Genomic DNA, 20,742 nt, shown 5'->3' with positions numbered 1-20,742 from the left:
TATACAACTTTTAAAATACATCTGCAGGCAGCCCTGTATAGGGAAGTTTTTGGTGTTTGATGTTCTATTATGCTCTTCTATTTGTTGGAAGTTGCCCAGAGTGAGGCAGCCCAGTCAGATGTATATTATTATCATTATACATAATATTATTTTTATTATTTATTGGAAGTCCACACGCAAGGCATGAGCAGAACAACACTCCCCACCAATCAAACTTCCAGTTCTCAGCAAACGATATTTGGAAGCATCAATGCCTCTGACTGGGTGGCGGCAGAACACAGCCACTGACAACCTTATTCTCTGTGAATGTATCTCATCCTCTCTTAAAACCGTAAGAGCTGAATTATTTTAGGCCGACATTTGTTTTGTAATCTAACTATCTGAGCCTCTGTACCTTTCTGCGAAGTATAACGGACTTCCAGACGGTTGCAATTTGGAGGTGGAATGTGATTACATACCGGCAAATTCAGGCTGCAGAATTGGTGCTGATTTTCCATTCTTGTGCAACAAATCTGCTTCTGTCCACCCGCCCACCATCCCCGAATCTGATTTTCTGTGATAGGCAAAGTGATGAGGAAATGTTAGGGGAAGTGTGGGCTAACAACTGCTTGAGGCGATGACTGGAAAAAGGCAACCGACAGGGTTGAGGGGATAGAGCGACTCCCCTATGGGGAAAGGTGGCAGCGTTTGCAACCTTTTAGTTTAGATAAAAAGCAAGGAAGAAGCGACATAAGAAGAAGAGGAGGAGGAGGAGTTTGGATCTGATATCCTGCTTTATCACTACCCTAAGGTGTCTCAAAGCGACTAACATTCTCCTTTCCCTTCCTCTGTGTGGGCCTGAGAGACTTCAGAGAAGTGTGACTAGCCCAAGGTCACCCAGCAGCTGCATGTGGAGGAGCAGGGAAGCGAACCCGGTTCACCAGATTACGAGTCTAGCGCTCTTAACCACTACACCACACTAGGTTTATAAAATAGTGCAAGAGATGGAGAAAATGTTTCCCTTCTTTCTCTTAACACTAGAATTTCCTTCTCTTCAAGAGCATAAGAAGAGTCTGCAGGATGAGGCCAATGGCCCATCTAGCCCAGCATCCTGTTCTCACAGGGGCCAACCAGACCTGAGCCCTACAGCCCTCTCCCCTCCTGCATTTCCCAACAGCTGGGATCCAGAAGTATGGCTGCCTCTGACTGCCAAGGCAGAGCAAAGCCCTCCTGAGGAAGCAGCCATCCATAGCCCTCTCCTCTCCTCCTCCATGAAAGGAGATTCTGACTCAAGATCAGGAAAACTTTCTGACAGGAAGAGCCGTTCAACATTGCAATGGACTCCCTTGGGAGGTGGTGGACTCACCACAGTTCAAGAAGGACACTGACAAACTGGAACGTGTCCAGAGGAGGGCAACCAAAATGGTCAAAGGCCTGGAAACGATGCCTTATGAGGAACGGCTAAGGGAGCTGGGCATGTTTAGCCTGGAGAAGAGGAGGTTAAGGGGTGATATGATAGCCATGTTCAAATATATAAAAGGATGTCACATAGAGGAGGGAGAAAGGTTGTTTTCTGCTGCTCCAGAGAAGCGGACACGGAGCAATGGTTCCAAACTACAAGAAAGAAGATTCCACCTAAACATTAGGAAGAACTTCCTGACAGTAAGAGCTGTTGGACAGTGGAATTTGCTGCCCAGGAGTGTGGTGGAGTCTCCTTCTTTGGAGGTCTTTAAGCAGAGGCTTGACAACCATATGTCAGGAGTGCTCTGATGGTGTTTCCTGCTTGGCAGGGGGTTGGACTCGATGGCCCTTGTGGTCTCTTCCAACTCTATGATTCTATGATTCCTTGGAGGTTTCTAAGCAGAGATCGGACGGCCATCTGCCATGGATGCTTTAGCTGAGATTCCTGCACTGCTGGGGGTTGGACTAGATGGCCCACGGGGTCCCATCCAACTCTACAATTCGATGAATTTGTCCAACCTAATTTTCTTTTCTTTTTTTCTTGCACTATTAAAAACATTTAATAGTAAATTGTTTTTACTGAGTTTTAGAAAACGCATAATTAAAGTAGAACAATATATACAAAGTTCATTAGAATAATGTCTAGAGGCTTTTCTTTTAGGAATAGTAGGAAATGAAATAAATAGAATGGACTGTAAACTTTTCCAATATGCAGTAACAGCAGCGAGAATATTATTGGCCCAAAGATGGAAACAGGAACAACTGCTGACGCTCGAAGAATGGAGAATGAAACTGATGGAGTATGCTGAACTGGACAAACTAACAGGAAAGATCAGATATATACAAGATCAAAAGTTCATTGAAGACTGGGGAAAATTTTCAGACTATCTGAAATGTGTATGTGATGAGCAAATAACGCTAGTGGGATTTCAAGAAGTTCTGTAAATGATAGAGGACAATTGTATTGATGAAAACTAAGTGTGTGAAGGTTTATAAAATGCAATATAAAATTAGGAAATGCGTAGTTAAAAATTTGAATAATGGATGATTGTCAGAGAGGTTGAAGGAAGTCTAAAAGAGAAAATATGTGATAAATTTAGATTGGATACTATAAATGTATGTTGGAAAATTTAATAAAAAATTAAAAAAAAATAGAATAATGTCTACAACAGCATTTTGAGTGGTATTACAATAGTTCATATCGCAGAATGTCTGAGGAAGTGTGCAGTGAGTTAGAATACAATTTGGGATACAAATGTTCAATATAAGCAAAAGTTCTTAAGCAGAATTTAGGCTATTGAGGTATGTCCTCCACAATGGAACCTGACTCATTGGAGGTTCCAGTAAATGTCTACCCTGGCTCTGAATGCTTTATTTCTAAGTGTTTGTCGTCTTCTTCTTTTTTTGAATTTTTTTTTAACAATTTCAACATAACAAAGTGTAAAGAAAAAGAAGGGACTTTTTATCATATGTGGTGGGAATGTAGAGAAATTTTAAAAAATTGGGAAATGATATATAATGAGTTGAAGAACATGTTTAAATTAGCATTTGTTAAAAAAACAACCCAGAAGCATTTTTGTTAGGGATTGTAGGAAAAGACCTGCCAAGGAAAAGAAAGAATTTATTTATGTATGTCCAACCTACTTTTCAAGCCATCCAAGCTGGTGACTTCTTATGAATATTATGATTTAGAATGTATACCTATACCTGCAGGTCTCAGGATGGTTCACAGAATATAAAACCTCAAAATACATATGCTGCCTCCTGCGCAATAGGAAGCCCTCTGGCCCTCCCGATCAAATATTCTGCTGGGCAAATATAACAGCAAAGAATCTGAGTCTATTTAAGGATAACTATGAAAAATGCTGGTCGGAAATTAAGAGAGACTTGGATAGCTGGACAAAATTGAAGCTTTCCTTGTTAGGCCGAATTGCTGCTGTTAAGATGAATGTATTGCCAAGAATGTTGTTTTTGTTTCAAACATTGCAGATTGTGGACAAGACGGAGTGCTTCCGGAAGTGGCAGAGAGATATATCTAAGTTTGTCTGGCAGGGCAAAAAGTCCAGAATTAAGTTTAAGATACTAACTGACGCGAAAGAAAGAGGGGGCTTCGCCCTGCCAGACTTAAAGCTGTACTATGAAGCTGCAGCTTTCTGCTGGCTAAAAGACTGGCTACTTCTCGATGACACTGATATATTGGACTTGGAAGGTTTCAACAATGCTTTTGGTTGGCATGCATATCTATGGTATGACAAGGTTAAGATCAATAAGGTTTTTAAGAACCATATTGTCAGGAAAGCAGTATTCAATGTCTGGACAAAATACAAAGACTTATTGGAAAACAAAACTCCGAGGTGGCTTTCACCTCTGGAAGCTAAGGCCCGAAAAAGACTCAATATGGAGGCCAAATGGCCAAAATATTGGGAAATATTAGAAAAAGATGGAGACAATTGGAAATTGCAGAGTTTGGAGAAAATGAAGGATAAAGTGCGAGACTGGTTACATTACGCTCAGATTAAAGAAGTCTTTAAAAATGATAAAAAGGTAGGGTTCCAGGTGGAGAAATCGAAGTTGGAAACAGAATTGTTAGAGCCAAAGACTAAGGTATTGTCAAGAATGTATAACTTGCTGTTAAAATGGAATACACAAGATGAAATGGTTAAATCGGTTATGATAAAGTGGGCTCAGGACATTGGGTATAATATTATGTTTGAGGACTGGGAAAGGTTGTGGACCACTGGGTTGAACTTCACTGCATGTAATGCTCTGAAGGAAAATGTAATGAAAATGATATATAGATGGTACATGACCCCAGTTAAACTTGCCAAAATATACCATTTGTCTGATAATAAATGTTGGAAATGTAAAGAACATGAAGGAACATTCTTTCACCTCTGGTGGACCTGTCCTAAAGTGAAGGCCTTCTGGGAAATGATATATGAGCTGAAGAAGGTATTTAGGTATACCTTTACTAAGAAACCAGAGGCCTTCCTTCTGGGTATTGTCGGCCAGAAGGTGTTAAAGAAGGACCGAACATTTTTTATGTATGCAACAACGGCAGCAAGGATACTCATCGCTAAGAATTGGAAAACTCAAGATCTACCCACACTGGAAGAGTGGCAGATGCAGCTGATGGACTATATGCAACTGGCCGAGATGACTGGCAGGATCCAAGACCTGGGAGAAGAGAGGGTTGAGGAGGACTGGGGGAAATTTAAGACTTATTTACAGAAATACTGTAATTTGGTTGAATGCTAAGAAGGATGCTAGATCATAAATAACTGCCTACCATTGAATTAGATTTGATTTTGATGATAAGTGAGAAATAAGGAAAATATAATTTTTTTTGGAGAATTGTTAGATTTTATCTAAATGAGTGGAGATAAATATTGTAAACAAGTGGGTAATTTGCTTGGAAAAAATCTTCTGCAACGATGTAAGTGGGAGCGGGAGATGAGAGGGAGTCCAAAGAAGAGACGAAACTATGTTATGATATAAGTAATTTTTATTTATGCATTTGTATTCAAAAATCTTAATAAATATGAAATTAAAAAACAAAAACAAATATTCTGCTGGGCATTGCCATTCAAATAGCGTGCGTGCACTGCGCCATGTGATCGATTCTGCGGGACGGGGCTCCCCCCCTCTCCCCCGGGAGGGAGTTTCCCCCCTTCGACTGCGCGCTGCGTCCGAAGGGCTTTCCTCGGAGGCGCCGCGTCCCTTTCGGAGTCCCCCCGGAGCGCGCAGTCTCTCCCGGACCCGAGGCTCCTCCCGCGTCCCTCGCCGTCCCCCCGGGGAAGAAGGAGGGCGACGGGAACCGGCGGGGCCCAGGGCTCGCCGGAGGAGCCGAGTCGGGGCTGCCGCTTCCTTCCCAACTTCTCTGCGCCCCGGTGGGAAGTGGGAACCAACTGGAACCCAAGGGCGCCTGCGGAGCGCGCGCCCTTCCCGTCCGGGTGCGCCCCGGCGGCGCTCGACGGGGACCCGATCCCTGCTTGCTCCTCCGCTGCCCGGAGGAGGAGGTCCCTTCTTACTTCTCCGCTGCCCGGAGGAGGAGGAGGAGGCGGAGGCGGAGGCGGAGGCGGAGGCGCCTTTTCCCCGCCTCGAAGGGGCCGCCGAGCAGCGCGCCAAGCGGCTCCCCTCGCCACTGCGCCTCGCCGGACGAGACGCGCCCCAGGCTCGGGAAGAAGAAGGAAGGAAGCGAGCCAGCGAGCCAGCGCGGCTTGCTGCCTCTCCGCCGCCCCCGCCCCCCCTCCACGATCCCCCGTGGGCGCCCGGGCCAAGAGTCTCCCGCAGCCGCCATGCGCCCCTCGCGGCCCGCCCGTCGGGGGCGCCGCCTCCTCCTGGCCGGGCTCTGCTAAGCGCCCGCCTCGCTTCCGCCGCTCCGCTCCGCTCCGGGCATGGCTGGCGCAGGGGCCGCCGCGCTGCAGCAGCAGCCTCCGCCGCCGCCTCTTCCTCCCGCGGCCGCGCCGTCGTGGTACCACAAGGACCTGAGCCGCGCGGCGGCCGAAGAGCTCCTGGCCCGCGCGGGGCGCGACGGCAGCTTCTTGGTGCGCGACAGCGAGAGCGTGGCCGGAGCCTACGCCCTGTGCGTGCTGTGAGTGGCGGGGCGAAGGGAAGGGGGCGCGGGAGGGAGGGAGGGAGGAAGGGGCCCGTCTCCCCAACCCCCCCCCGGGGAACTCGGAGCAGAGGTGCCAACTTGAACAAAATATTTGATTTTCTTGGGGGGGGGGCGCAGGGAAGCCTCGCCCCGAGGAATCGATCACCAGGCATGGCGCACGCCCGCCCTTGGAATGGCGGTGCCCATCAACTTGGACCCCCCAAATATTTTATGGGGGGCAAGCCGAGGAGTTGGAGACATCCCCTCCAGCCGTTGCTTCCGTGCTGCAGGCGGCCCTCGAGCCGTGCCGGGGGCCGGACGGGTCTCGCCCATTCTGGCGGCGTGTGCGGTGCTGTGCCGGGACCCCCAGAAGCACTTTCCAGTCCAGAGCTAAAAAGTATCAGATTCTCCAAACCAAACTTTTTCAGGGTTTGGAAGAAGAAGCGCTCTCACCAAATTCCAAACCTGGGATTTCACTTCTGAAGTTTGCGGTGGGGTTTTGGGCTTGAGGGTTTAGCGGTGCTCTGCGTCTTGTAAGGCTTTCCTGCCGGGTCTGAGTCGGGTTTCCCGGAGTCCTGCGCGTACTTTCCTAGGAGTGAGTGCAGCGGGGCTTACTCATGAGGAAGACTTGTCTGGGATCGTGCTGTTAGACTAGTTAGCATCTCTGGCTTGTCAGATCTCCTAACTGTTGGCAGCCAAGGTACTGAAGCAGTTGCATGTCATCTGTTGGACGCAGTCAAATATCACAACACCATTGCATGCCAGTTTTTGAAGATATTGTCAGTTCACGACTGCCAAGCCTTGAGGACAAGTCAAAAGCTGGACTCAAAATGTGCTTGGGACTTAAATTCTGAGATTGAAAAAAGAGAGAGAATGTATGTATTTTACCCAAAGAAGAAATGTGTGCACAGTTTTGTAATATAATAATATAATAATAAGCAAACGTTTTGTAAGCAAACGAGGTTTCAACTGGATTGAACAATTCAGGGTTTGGGAAGAGGCCTGTGACGCTTTGAAGGATTGGGGCTACATTTTTTTTTTGGCTGGTGCTTTTAGGGAGTTCCTGTGTCCTGAGGCAATATCCAATGTTTTCATGCTCAGAGCAGACCCACAGAAATAAACAGACCCAGTTATTTTGATCAAACTGCCTGCTTTGAGCCCTGTTAATGTGGGATATCACTCCTTAAAAAAAACCCTCGAGCCTTTGATTTTGGTTCTGTTGAGTGGTGGATGGGAGGCAGAATTAAGTGCAAAGTGAGGTGCAGTCTTCAAAAAGAGGCAGGCTTCTCCACACCAGTACAATATAAGCATTTTTGTGAACAGCCAGGAAGTGATGCTGTTAAAACAACACTGGAAGTGAAGTTGTGAGGAGGAAGGTTCAGGAGGGCAGGACAGGCAGCCAGGCAACCGTCCAGCTAAGGAGGATTTACTGATGAGTAAAAGAGGTAACGGGTAAAAAAGGGACGCGGGTGGCGCTGTGGGTTAAAGCCTCAGCGCCTAGGACTTGCCGATCGAAAGGTCGGCGGTTCGAATCCCCGTGGCGGGGTGCGCTCCCGCTGCTCGGTCCCAGCGCCTGCCAACCTAGCAGTTCGAAAGCACCTCCGGGTGCAAGTAGATAAATAGGGACCGCTTACCAGCGGGAAGGTAAACGGCGTTTCCGTGTGCTGCGCTGGCTCGCCAGATGCAGCTTTGTCACGCTGGCCACGTGACCCGGAAGTGTCTCCGGACAGCGCTGGCCCCTGGCCTCTAGAGTGAGATGGGCGCACAACCCCAGAGTCTGTCAAGACTGGCCCGTACGGGCAGGGGTGCCTTTACCTTTACCTTTAAAAGAGGTAAAAGTGCTTGCTCGTTCATGTAAATGTTATAAAGCCTGGAAGCTGGTTAATGCAAAGGCCAGAGAAGGACTTTGGGCTTTCGGTGACTGACCATTCACTTGGATTCTCCCAACTCCTGATTGTGCCTTAAGCAAATAAGTGGTCAAGGCATGTCAGGAGGTGAGTGCCTGTGTGTTGTCTACGTGATCCTGAGGGTGCCAAAGCAGCCACTGGAGGCTGAAGGGGGGGGGGTGATGGGATTTGTAGTCCACAAACCATCTGGAGGGAACCAGCAGGTTAACGAAGGCGGCTGTCGGAGAACAATCAGTAGTGACCTCCTTTCCTTGGCTGCGCCAGAGCCTGTTAATCTTCCTGGGGCGTGGGGTGGGGTGGAGGTGCTTGTGTGGGTTGCCTGGAGGGTAACAGCTGGAACTCAGCCCCCCTCTTTCTGCCTCTAGCAGCACCCGCATCTGTATGGCAAGCTTAATCTATAGCTGCCCTGGCATATTTCCCTGGGAGATCCCTGGGGGAGGCAAGGTCAGAGTTAACTGGTACTGTAAAGACACAGTGTGGATTCAGAGTGAGGCCATGGACTGAGTGCTAGGGGGTTTGCAGAGAGCGTCTTTTGGGCAACCCCAAGTTAAACCACAGCCTTGTTGTCAAGATAAATTAGATGAAGCTCGTAAAGCAGTTTGTGCATCATTTTTGGGTGGGTGTGCATGGACACCATAGTGCCTCCTTTTGCCTGTGAATATTAAAAAGCAAAACCCTTTGAAGGGGGCTGATCCTGATCAGTAAGGAGGTCTCTTCAGAACTGTCTGAAGCTGTCCAGCTGCAGCCTCCCCCCACTCTCAGGAGAGCACCTGTCACTGTTGGAGAGGTCACCTGTCCCCGCACCTGCTTCTCCTGCTGCTAGCAGAAATGACAGCACCAGCTGCTGCCTTGCCCTGAGATCAAGGCCTACAGCTGCACTTTTGTGAGTTCCTGGATGCAGTGTTAGAAACTCAGATATGTCAGCTAGGCACCCAATGGCTCATTAAACCAAGGTTAAAAAGGTAAAGGGACCCCTGACAGTTAAGTCCAGTCGCAGATGACTCTGGGGTTGCGGCGCTCATCTCTCTTTACTGGCCGAAGGAGCTGGCGTTTGTCCGCAGACAGTTTTTCTGGGTCATGTGGCCAGCATGACTAAGCTGCTTCTGGCGAACCAGAGCAGCGCACCGAAACGCTGTTTACCTTCCCGCCGGAGCGGTACCTATTTATCTACTTGCACTTTGACGTGCTTTCGAACTGCTAGGTGGGCAGGAGCAGGGACCGAGCAACAGGAGCTCACTCTGTCACGGAGATTCAAACCACCGACCTTCTGATTGGCAAGTCCTAGGCTCTGTGGTTTACACCACAGTGCCACCCGTGTCCTTAAACCAAGGTTACAGTTGCCAAAAAGGAATATCTAGTTGCCATTTTGGGGCAAGACGGCTCTAAAGTCTTTATTTTTCAAATGATGGACTAACCATGATTGATTCTCAGTTAAACATCTGGCAGGTTCAGATGGCAACCTTGAGCTAGGTTAAGAGTTTTGAGAACTTAAAGAAGAAAAGTCACTTGATCCAGGGACAGTCCACATATATATTGGTAAGTATAGGGACACAGGTGGCGCAGTGGTCTAAACCACCGAGCCTCTTGGGTTTGCTGATCAGAAGGTCGGCTGTTCGAATCCCCGCGACAGAGTGAACTCCTGCTGCTCTGTCCCAGCTCCTGCCCACCTTGCAGTTTGAAAGCACACCAGTGCAAGTAGATAAATAGGTATCACTGCAGTGGGAAGGTACACGGTGTTTCTGTGCGCTCTGGCTTCCATCACGGTGTCCCGCTTCTCCATTAGCGGTTTAGTCCTGCTGGCCACATGACCCAGAAAGCTGTCTGTGGATAAACGCTGGCTCCCTCGGCCTGAAAGTGAGATGAGCACCACAACCCCATAGTTGCCTTTGACTGGACTGAACCATCCAGGGTCCTTCACCTTTACCTTTATATTGGTAAGTGAAGACAAGCTACAGCAAATAACTTTAACGTTGCTCCCTGCTCCTGCTCAGGCTGCGCAGGAAAAGCATTTTGGTTCCTGAAATCCATTCTGATTGTGCGGATAAAATATAACGGATAGGATTGTACAGGATGTGGTATTAGTGTGTGAAAACAGTCCCGATCCAAGGGTCCCCAGCCATGCGCCTCCAGATGGTGGAGACATCAGGTGCCATCCTCAATCCTAGGCATCTTCACTTAGACAGGTCATGTTCCACACACTGGCTCTACGAAATATTTGACAGGCTCCCTGGATCCTGGCGCTGATTCTGCGCTTGTCAGTGGAGAGACAGTCCTTGCCCTCGGACTTGCAGTGTAAGAGGCGCAGCACAAAAGGAAAAGGGATTGGGAGGGAGAAGGGGGGGAATGAATGCGAGCGCAGTTGCTTGGTGGAGTTCCTGTGATGTGCCGTGGCTCAGAGCAGAGCAGGTGCTTTGCATCCAGAAGGTCCCTGGCAGCGTCTCCCAGTGGGGCTGGGAAAGAGAAACCCCAGGTCTCTCTTCTCTGCTAATCTCTGCTATAGCCCCTTTGTGCCAGGAGCCCCACTGTGACCAATCAGCGGCGCATCCCCCATCTTGTCTGGGAAACCACGTTAAGAACTTAGGAAATTATAAATTATATGGATGGAAAGAGCCCTGGAGATGGGGAGGGGCACCTAAAGGTCATCCAGTCCAACCCCTTGTCAGGGCAGGAAACCCAGCCCCACAGCATGCAGTACGTGGTAGCTTTCAGAGGCTGGTGAACTGGTGTGGATATTATTTGGCTTTTCCGCCTCCGGCTTCAGAGCGGCTCTGCAGTGTCCTTTGGGATAAAAACCATTATCCAGCAACGCCTACCTCATAGGGTTGTTGTGTACATAACGTACAGGAAGCCCGTGGAAAAGAGAGCAAGGCTGCAAAGCCTCGAGCTCTTTGGAGACATTAAGTGATAACAACAATCTAGGATAAGTTAAAAATTAAGGTGCCTAATTCTTAATTAAGAATTAGGCACGACACCCCTGCCCAGTGAGGGCTTATCCCTAGAACCTATCTGCAACAACAAGGGTCCTGGGACATGTGAAGCAGTAATAAGGGAGAGGTCCTTTGGACATGTGCAGAGTGCATTTCCTTTGCCCGTGAAGAACTGCAGGTCACCTTCCCACAGCTGAAATTTGGAGGCAAGTCTTCTGTTCCAGAAGGAGGAGCTTCCAGGCAGAAATTAATTACTGTTTATGCCAGGCCGTATCCGTTGGTGAGATTGTATTTAGGAGCCTGTTCCTGTGGAACTCCCTTCCACTGGAGACCTGGATTGGCTTCTGGTGGTCGGCATGAGAAAAGCTCACGTGCCTGCTTCTCACCGTCCCTGCCGTTATACAATTGGAATGGATTGTGCACACTGAAACAATTGCATCTTGTTTGGGCTACTGCGTCTGAAAACAGCCGCATCGCAAAACCTCCAAAACGCTCCCCTCCCACGCTGCTCATTGCCTTTATTGGTAATAACCTCGCCTGCAGCATCCTATAAATTCCCTGTCATGTTCACATCCGAGTGGTAAAATAAATCTATCTATCTATCTATCATCTATCTATCTATCTATCTATCTATCTATCTATCTATCTATCTAATCATCTATCTATCTATCTATCTATCTATCTATCTATCTATCATGTATCATCTATCTATATCTATCTATCATCTATATCTATCTATCTATCTATCTATCTATCTATCTATCTATCTATCTATCTATCTATCTATCTATCTATCTTGTCTGTCTGTCTATCCATCCATCCACAGGGATCAGGACTTCTGCCCCATTTCTGTTGCACCAAGCCCTGAAATGAAGAGGGATGTTCCTGGGGTAATATCTGTGCACGAGCGTGTGATCTTGTGTGTTTAAGTGGAGACTCCTCCCTAGTTGGTTTTGCTCCACCCGTCGTGTGTGTGCAATAATATGGACGTGGGGGGTGGGGTGGGGGGCGCGTCCGTCATAAATGAAAAGGGCGCATTCCTTGGATACAAAGTTATCCGCCAAGCTCTGCATCTTGTTCTGCTCTCTTCCATAGGAGTCCTCCTTCCTCCCCTTGGAATGTGGTTTCTGTTGCTTCTGGGAAGTGAGGTTTAATCACCACCCTTGGCAGTAATTGGGGTAATTGGGTCACGACACCTACAGAACCTCCCTTTCCATGCCTCCCGCTGCCCTTGTTAAGTTTTCAAAGCAGAGCGCGCACCGACAGGTCTCTGTATTATTTTGCCTTCTTCACTCACCGCATTTGTTATTTCTCCTTAGCAAAAGACGGGGTGGGGGGTGGGGAGCCTGGTCCCGGACTCAAAAGCAAAGTGCTGTGTTCGAATCCCAGGCAGAACTTCACTGGAGCCCTTTAGTCTCATGATAGGAGAAATGTGGGTTAAGTGAGACAAAAGAACCTTTAATATGCAGGATGCAAAGTTACACAGAGCGCTTTCTCAAGCTGAGTATTGTTGTTTTTATGTACAGTGTTACCTCAGGTTACATATGCTTCAGGTTACATACAGTTCAGGTTACAGACTAAAAGTCTGGTAGTTATTTTTCTCTTTGACACCTGGTGGGAGGGCGTTCCACAGGGCAAGTGCCACTACCGAGAAGGCCCTCTGCCTGGTTCTCTGTAACTTGGCTTCTTGCAGCGAGGGAACCACCAGAAGGCCCTTGGAGCTGGACCTCAGTGTTCAGGCAGAACAATGGGGGTGGAGACGCTCCTTCAGGGATAAAGGACCGAGGCCGTTTAGGGCTTTCAAGGTCAGCACCAACATTTTGAATTGTGCTCGGAAACGTACTGGGAGCCAATGGAGATCTTTCAGGACCGGCGTTATGTGGTCCTGGCGGCCACTCCCAGTCCCCAGTCTAGCTGCCGCATTCTGGATTAGTTGTAGTTTCCAGGTCACCTTCAAAGGTAGCCCCACGTAGAGCGCATTGCAGTAGTCCAAGCAGGAGATAACTAGAGCATGCACCACTCTGGCGAGACAGTCCGCGGGCAGGTAGGGTCTCATCCTGCGTACCAGATGGAGGTGATAAACAGCCGCCCTGGACACAGAATTGACCTGCACCACCGTGGACAGCGGTGAGTCCAGAATGACTCCCAGGCTGCGCACCTGGTCCTTCAGGGGTACAGTTACCCATTCAGGACCGGGAAGTCCTCCACACCAGCCCGCCCCCTGCCCCCAAATAACAGTACTTCTGTCTTGTCAGGATTCACCCTCAATCTAGGGGACTAGAGAACCCTCAGGGTCCCTTTCAACTTTGTGATTCTCTGGTCCACTGAAACATAGCTGCGAGGTGCAGTTGGGGAATTCAGATGGTGGAGCCTTCCTGGAGTTAAAGCAATAGGTAGAGCCTTGTGGGGTTTCAATGCGAGCTATCCAGAGCCTAAGAAAAATGGAGAGCAGGTTGTTAATAAAATGTTTGTATACACAGTACATTTGTATCTCGTTCCTTCTGGATTGAACTAGGGTTTCCGAGTGCCAAAGCAGGGCAGCTGACGAATGAAATGGTGGTATTATTATTATTATTATTATTATTATTATTATTATTTGTACCCCACCCATCTGGCTGGGTTTCCCCAGCCACTCTGGGCAGCTTCCAACAAAGATTAAAAATACATTAAAATGTCACACATTAAAACTTCCCTGAACAGGGGTGCCTTCATATGTCTTCTAAATGTCAGGTAGTTGTTTATCTTCTTGACATCTGATGGGAGGGCGTTCCACAGGGCGGGCGCCACTACCAAGAAGGCCCTTTAGTAGCTTTGGGGGGAGCTGATATTGGTAGGAGTACAACCTCCCCAACTGAATTACCCCCAAAGTCCAAGGGTGGGACTTGGGTTGGGCAATGGATACCAGGAGGCATGTCGTGCTGAGTGTCGGCTGCACATCTGCACGCATGAAAAGAAATCAGTAATTATAATATTGAAGTTACATAGGCAGCTGTGCAGCAGGTGTTTTAAACTAGGCTGCGTCTCCGTGGCCATTTATTCCATTTCATGACATTACCCCTCCTGTTAAGGCACTTTCACACCAGGTAACTGGAGCCACAGTGAAATATAGTGCAATATTGGTGCTCGTATCTGTGCTATTTGCTTCCAGGAAAAAAATCCGTTTGCAAAAAATGTGGAAACGAGTTCTGAACATATGCTGTCATTCCAGAAGTGGACTTTACCCTGCGTGGAAGCTCAGGGTAGCTCATGTGGAGATGCAAAGTTAGGGAAACGTTGTGAAAATGAAATCAGCTTTATTTTAAATCTAATGTGGATTGTTTGATGTGCCTCTGAATATTCAGAGCTGCAAATTCCGCTTGGTCCTGGTGTTCCTCCAAAAGATGTAGATTACCTGCTCCTTTCTGACTGGCCAGATTTTTAATGGCCAGTTATTTATTTAAATTGCGCCTTTAGTAAACATTGTTTGCTTATAAGGACTCATTGCTTATGGTAGAGAAAAGCTTTGAAACTTGTCTACATGGAGCCAAGGAAGCAGAGGACTGCGATGTGACGTGCGTCCCGTCGGAGGTTTGGGCTGCCTGTCTGGTTCTGATGCACCAGAGGGATCTGAACCGAATTCTTCTGGGGAAAGCTGGTCCCCAGCAGCAGTGGGGTTTGGGCCTCCCCAGTTCCCTCTGTCCTTAGCTCATGCAGAGACAGAGGGACCCACAGGCTTGCTGTCACACCGCGAAATCCCCTGATATAGCAACAAACACAACAGCACAACAGCATCCCACCCGGGAGTTTGCACTAGATCACATTTGAGGCATCCTTCCTGCTCTGTGCATTGTATCCTCTGAAGAACAGAGGACAAAAATGTTGTGCATATTGTCTTATGGCTATTAGTAATCTTAGAAGGACTCCCAGTTCTTTGGCTTTCTGGTTTTGTTTTAAATAGCAAATTGTGGCCTGTTCTTCCCACAGAGGCAAAAGCCTTCATTCCCGCTGGATTTTTCCTTTTTCGGCCTCCCCTCAAGAGCCTGCTGGTTATAACAGACTGGTGATTTGTTGGGTTTTTTGTTCTTAATACACACACAGCGTGTTTTCGTTTTTTAATACACATGCCTTAAGCTTTCCTAGGAAAAGCGTGCATCTCCCATCACTAAATTGTTGGTGAATTAAGACCCCTTCCTGGTTCTTAGCCACCTGCAAGGCCTACTCCGAGTATCCCTGTCAAAGTTAAAGGACATGGTTAACTTAGCTGCATTAATGACAGTGGGCCTACTCTGAGTAGCTGGCTACAACCCCTTGTTTCTAATGTTGTCAAGCAGATTTCTCCAGAAAGTCCAAAAGCAAAGCAGACTGTTTTCCCAAGGTATTCTGCTCCTGTAAATGGAGGTTCTGTATACATGTTGTGGTTGAAGACCACCAATAGACCCATTCTTCATGAGGAAGATTTATTTAAATGAGACTCCATGAACAGCAATAATAATAATAATAATAATTTATGTTACTATTATTTTGGTGAGGGTGCTGTTACGGTAAAATCTGGGTGCGAGGCTGCTCTGCCACCCAGCTCGTCGGACTAAGTCCGCGGGTCCCTGCAGAGGAAAAATGAGCTCAGCCGGAGACAGGAGCAAGCTGCAGAAGATCCAAGTTTATTGCGCAATAGGTTCAAGACGAGATTGAACAGTGAGAAAGGGGTGACATGAACTTTTGAAACTTCCCTCCATGTCCCAGAATACAGTGCAAAATACATCCCAGTTACATCATGAATACATTAAGAAGAGGTTGGGTTACACAGATTACATCATGAATACATTAAGAAGAGGTTGGGTTATACAGGATTAACATATGGAGGAGGGAGGGGGGAATATGCAGAGCTGGAGATATGTGCAGATAAGCACATCCTGAGTACCAGTGATGAGAAGACAATGGTCCATGTACTGGCATTGCCCGGAGGAAAGGCATGGCAGAGCGATTTGACAGGATTAGGGTATTGACACCTTGCTTGAGGGATTATGGAGGACAGGGGAGGTGTCATGGAGTCCTAGAGAAATTGAGCAAATTGGCACGTTGATTTTCTATGAATTTTATAGATTTTAGTCCCTTTTGACATTGACAATTGGAAATAAATGGATATATTGTAGCGAAGAAGAAGGTGAAGAAGACATGCCCCCCCCTTCCGTATCAGTGCTTAGCCACAAGGGAAAGGGAATCATGTACATATTCATGTTCTCTTTGCTCCTACTTTGCAAGATCCATTGCAGATGAATCAATTTGTGGCTCACTTCCTTTGCCCAGCCCTCTGCCCACACTTTCCGTGCTTTCTGCCAAGGCAAGAAACATTTTTGAATGGGATTAAAACAGGAGGAGATTTCTTGTTCCTGAGATCCAACTCTGGCTGGATCTTGGGCAGGGGAATTTCCTCCAGGGTTCTGGCCGAATCTCACAGGGGAAGGAAAGGTTTCTCTCCCTTCCCCCTCACCCCAGTTTCCTTGTGAACATTTCATTTCCTGGGATTAAGATGGAGGGAGATCTGGAGTTGTGATTAAGAGAAACTGGTAATTTGAGGCTCCCTTTGGGCAGCCGCAGCTGGACATCTGTGTTGGTTGCCACCTATGATCACACTTGGACTCTTTAAAAATAAATACCCCTGTTCCAAGCCTGTTATTTTGTTCGTTGTGTCCCAGGGAAGGGGTGTAGGTGTGCCCCAAAACTTATTTCAGGGACATTGCTTTTGGTCAAGGTTGCAACAGAATATGCATCTCTGTGCATGTGCAGAGAGGTTTTTTTTTAAAAAAGCTATAAATTAATGCAAGGACGTGGGTGGCGCAGTGGTCTAAACCACCGTGTTCAAATCCCCGCAACAGGGTGAGCTCCCGTTGCTCTGTCCCATCTCCTGCCAACCTAGCAGTTTGAAAGCACACCAGTGCAAGTAGATAAATAGGTACCACTCTGGCGGGAAGGTGAACGGTGTTTCCATGCGCTCTGGCACTTGTCACAGTCCTCTGTGCGCCAGAAACAGTTTAGTCCTGCTGGCCACATGACCCGGAAAACTGTCTGTGGACAAACGCTGGCTCCCTCGGCCTGAAAGCGAGATGGGCGCTACAATCCCATATTCACCTTTGACTGAACCGTCCAGGGGTCCTTTACCTTTACCTTTTTAAAAAACAAATTAATGCATTCCTGAATATACTTTCTAAGGTTTAGAGGCCGGGTTCCCAAGTCAGAGGATGTGATTTCATGAGCCATTGAACCCTCTTTCTGAAAAGGCATTATTCTTGTGTGTGTCTTCTGAAGATAATGTCCCTCTGTGGTTTGTGACTCTCCCAGCTCTGGAAGTTCTGCCAAAGTCCAGTCCAGGACATCTCCTTGCAAGCAAACCGACATAAGACAGTTTTTATTTAAGGCACCTATTTAGTGGTAACAGATAAATGTTGGTTTGTTTCAGTGGGGAATTTATTTATAGATACAGCTGTTTTGCATGTGACGGATTTTCAGTTGCCTTTGAGAAAATTGTGCTTTTAAATATATGTTTACCAGTTCTGAGCCTGAAAGGCCCCCAGGCTAAAGAGCTCTTGGGGCCCCTCCAACTATAAATTTCTCCTGTTGCAAACCTCATTGAAACCGCCAGGCATCCCAGCTACTCTGGGTGAAGTGAGAGCGTCTGGTTCGGAGCGGGTGGGGATGCTTTTGCAGTTGTTTCAAATGGACAGTGATAATAATGAGGCCGTGCAGATTTTACGGGGAGCAAGTACCACGGAACGCATTGCCTCTGTGTGTTCGCCAAATACATCTGATTTCTGAGGCTCCCTCTTTTTCCACTCTTGCCTTCGAGAACAAAGAAATGGCTCATATAGAATGTGAAAGGGCACGAAGTATCTTGCCGCTGAGGCTTCCTTTGTGAGCCGCTGTTCTGAGCCGCTGACATTTTTCTGACGTTTCTGTTTGGTTGGCTGTAATAAAGGTCCTGGGGTTGTTCTGCGTGTTCCTTCAGATGCTTGGGTCTCTTTTGTTTAGAGGAAAGACCAGCTAAGAAGGGGCGTGATGGACGTTTGAAAGATTATGCCTGGCATGCAGAAAGTGAGCAGAGAAAGGTTTTTCTCTTTTCCCAACACCAGAACCTGTGGACAAGCTGAATGCTGGAAGATTCAGGATAGAGGAAAGGAAGTTTTTCATGCACTGCACAGTCAGATTGTGGAACTCCCTGCCACAAGAGGCAGGGATGGACACCAACTTGGATGGCTTTAAAAGAGGATTGGAAAAATTCACGGAGGAGGCTATCGATGGCTTCCAGCCAGGATGGCACTGCTTTGCCTCCGCAGTCAGAAGCAGCAATGCTTCTGAATACCAGTTGCTGCAAACCACAGGCGGGGAGAGTTTTGCTCTTGTGCTGGGAACAGCGTTTGAAATTCACCAGGTGCATTTTGCACCTGGCTTTCAGCCTCTTGCGACCGAGTGAAGGTGCCTGGGCACCAGGATCGCACCTGGTGTCTCCACCATCTGGAGGGATCCTCGGATCGGGACTGTTTTCACACATTAACAACACGTCTTGTAGAATTCTATCTGTGACATTTTATCCGCGCAATCAGAATGAGTTTCAGGAACCAAAAAGGCGTATTGAGAAATATGACTTCTGAGCTGTCTGGCCCCCAAATGGCACTAGGCATTGCATTTTGGCGACTGTAACCCTGGTTTATATATCTGCAACCCTGGTTTGTATATCTGAGTTTCTAGCACAGGCTCGGATCCTGCTTGTGAGTTTCCCACAGCATCCTCACCCCTTCCGCCCTGGCACGTAGGAAACTGCCTTAGCTCAAGTCAGGCCTGTAGTCCACCGAGCCCAGCATTGCTTACACTGACTGGCAGCTTCTCTCCAGGCAGGAGAGTCTTTCCCCAGCCCTGCCCAGGAACTGAACCTGTCGCCTTCTGAAGGCCAAGCGAGTGCTCTGCCGCGAAGCTGCAGCCTTGCCCTTACACAGCCCCCTCCCTACCAAACCTGAGGGTGTGGGGGGGGGGGGGGAGCAAGTTAGGTCCCTGAACTGGGTCTGCCCACCCCCGGGTTAGCCTGTTGAGCCACAGCCTGAACATTTGGGCACTTTCCTGTGGTTTAAACAAAACCCCTTTTTAAGTTCAGAAGTCCCAACAAGAGGTGCCTCTGTCTTGCTTCCTTGCAAGGAGAGAAGCACATGCTCTCCTTTCTTGGCACTGGTCTCCCTCCTCTTCTTCCTCCTCCTCCTCCTCCTCCTCCTCCTCCTCCTCGCTGGCCTTTGGGTGTTGTTGTTTTTTTGCAGGGACATCCCAGTGTCTGTGGCTGGAAAACCAATTTTCCTCTTGTTTTGCTAACTGCACCCAAGTGGTGCGGAATGTGCCTGCTTCTGAAGGCTGCTCCGCAATGCCCAGGAGGTTTTGCCCAGCAAGGAGGAACAGTCTAAGTCTTGCAGGAATTTCATCTGCTCCTCCCCCACCCGAACCACAGCCTTCTCCTTGGCAGCTGTTTGGGCTTTATGACACCACCAGAGGGAGGGAGGCAGCTATACCAGCTTAGAGCGCAGTTATCCACTCAGGTTGCTGTTGACTTGAGAAAATTGTGTGCTCCTTAAAGCAATGATGCAGAAAGCTCAGCGCTTGCTAGTTTGTGTGCGCGCGCATGTGTTTGTTTATATATACAGTGGTACCTCTGGATAAGAACGGGATCCGTTCTGGATCCCTGTTCGCATCCTGAAGCGAACGCAACCTGCGTCTGCGCGTGCGTGGGTCGCGATTCGCCGCTTCCGTGCATGCATGTGACGTCATTTTGACTGCGCGAGCAGCAAAACCCGGAAGTTACGTGTTCTGTTACTTCTGGGTTGCTGTGGAGCGCAACCCAAAAGTGCTCAACCTGAATTATATCTAACCCGAGGTATGACTGTACAGTGGGACCTTGGTTCTCAAGCTTAATCCCTTCCGAAAGTCCGTTCCAAAACCAAAGTGTTCCAAAATCAAGGCGCGCTTTCCCATAGAAAGTAACGCAAAATGGATTAATCCATCCCAGACTTTTAAAAACAACTCCCAAAACAGCGATTTAACATGTATTTTGCTATTTAACGAGAGCATTGATCCGTAAAATGAAAGCAGTAATCAATGTACTGTACGATAAAATAAATAAGACACTATTGCAGATGATAAAGATTAAAATAATTTGTTCCCCTTCCCTGCACTGATGATAGTCATTGTTTGGATGGAGGGCTTTTATCCATTTCCGCAGTCACACAATCAATCGACCAGTAGCTGAACACAGTAGCTGAACACAGACACAGAAACAAATTAACCGAAAAAGCCTCAAAAACAAAAACGCAAAACAAATAGCAAAAACAAAAGCGCCAAACTTAATCTTTTCCAGAAGTCGATTAGACTTCGAAATGTTCAAAAACCAAGGCGCAGCTTCTGTTTGGTGCAGGCACCCCGGAAACAATAGCTGACAGCCGCACCGAATGTTCGGCTTCCGAAAAACATCTGAAAACAGAAACAAACTTACTTCTGGTTTTTTGGCGTTTGAGTACCAAGGCGTTTGAGAACCAAGGCACCACTGTATATATAAGTTTTCAACCATGTATAAACAAGAAGTTTTCCCCGTTCCCACCTTCTGGTACGGATGAAGATCTTTGATCCTTTCAGACATTGGCCTGTCACTAGAGAACGAGGGAGTGGTTCTCTTTACCTTGAATGTGTTCCCTTGCGTTCATGCTTTAATGCAGTGTTTCCCAACCTTTGGCCTCCAGCTGTTTTTGGACTACAACTCCCATCATCCCTAACTAGCAAGACCCAGTGGTCAGGGATGATGGGAATTGTAGTCCCTAAACAGGTGGAGACCAAAGGTTGGGAAACACTGCTTTAATGCATGCTTAGG

At 47.8% G+C, this 20,742-nt stretch overlaps 1 protein-coding gene across 2 annotated transcripts in view; it reads left to right on the top strand.

The window, feature by feature from the left end:
* Positions 1-5,607: 5,607 nt before the first annotated feature.
* The window catches only part of INPPL1 (inositol polyphosphate phosphatase like 1), a 90,406-nt gene continuing 75,271 nt past the window's right edge, over positions 5,608-20,742 (top strand). The window contains exon 1 of one of the 2 annotated variants that reach the window (XM_079973373.1): positions 5,608-6,025. In XM_079973373.1, the coding sequence (XP_079829499.1) occupies positions 5,838-6,025 (188 nt within the window). In that variant the 5' untranslated portion in view covers positions 5,608-5,837. Of the gene's footprint in view, positions 6,035-20,742 lie in introns of both variants that reach the window. The other variant, XM_079973372.1, reaches the window with a different exon arrangement.

Source organism: Podarcis cretensis (assembly GCF_951804945.1).
Source record: "Podarcis cretensis genome assembly, chromosome: 4".
In the NCBI taxonomy this organism is placed as follows: Eukaryota; Metazoa; Chordata; class Lepidosauria; order Squamata; family Lacertidae; genus Podarcis; species Podarcis cretensis.
This window is presented reverse-complemented; position numbering and strand designations above follow the sequence as displayed.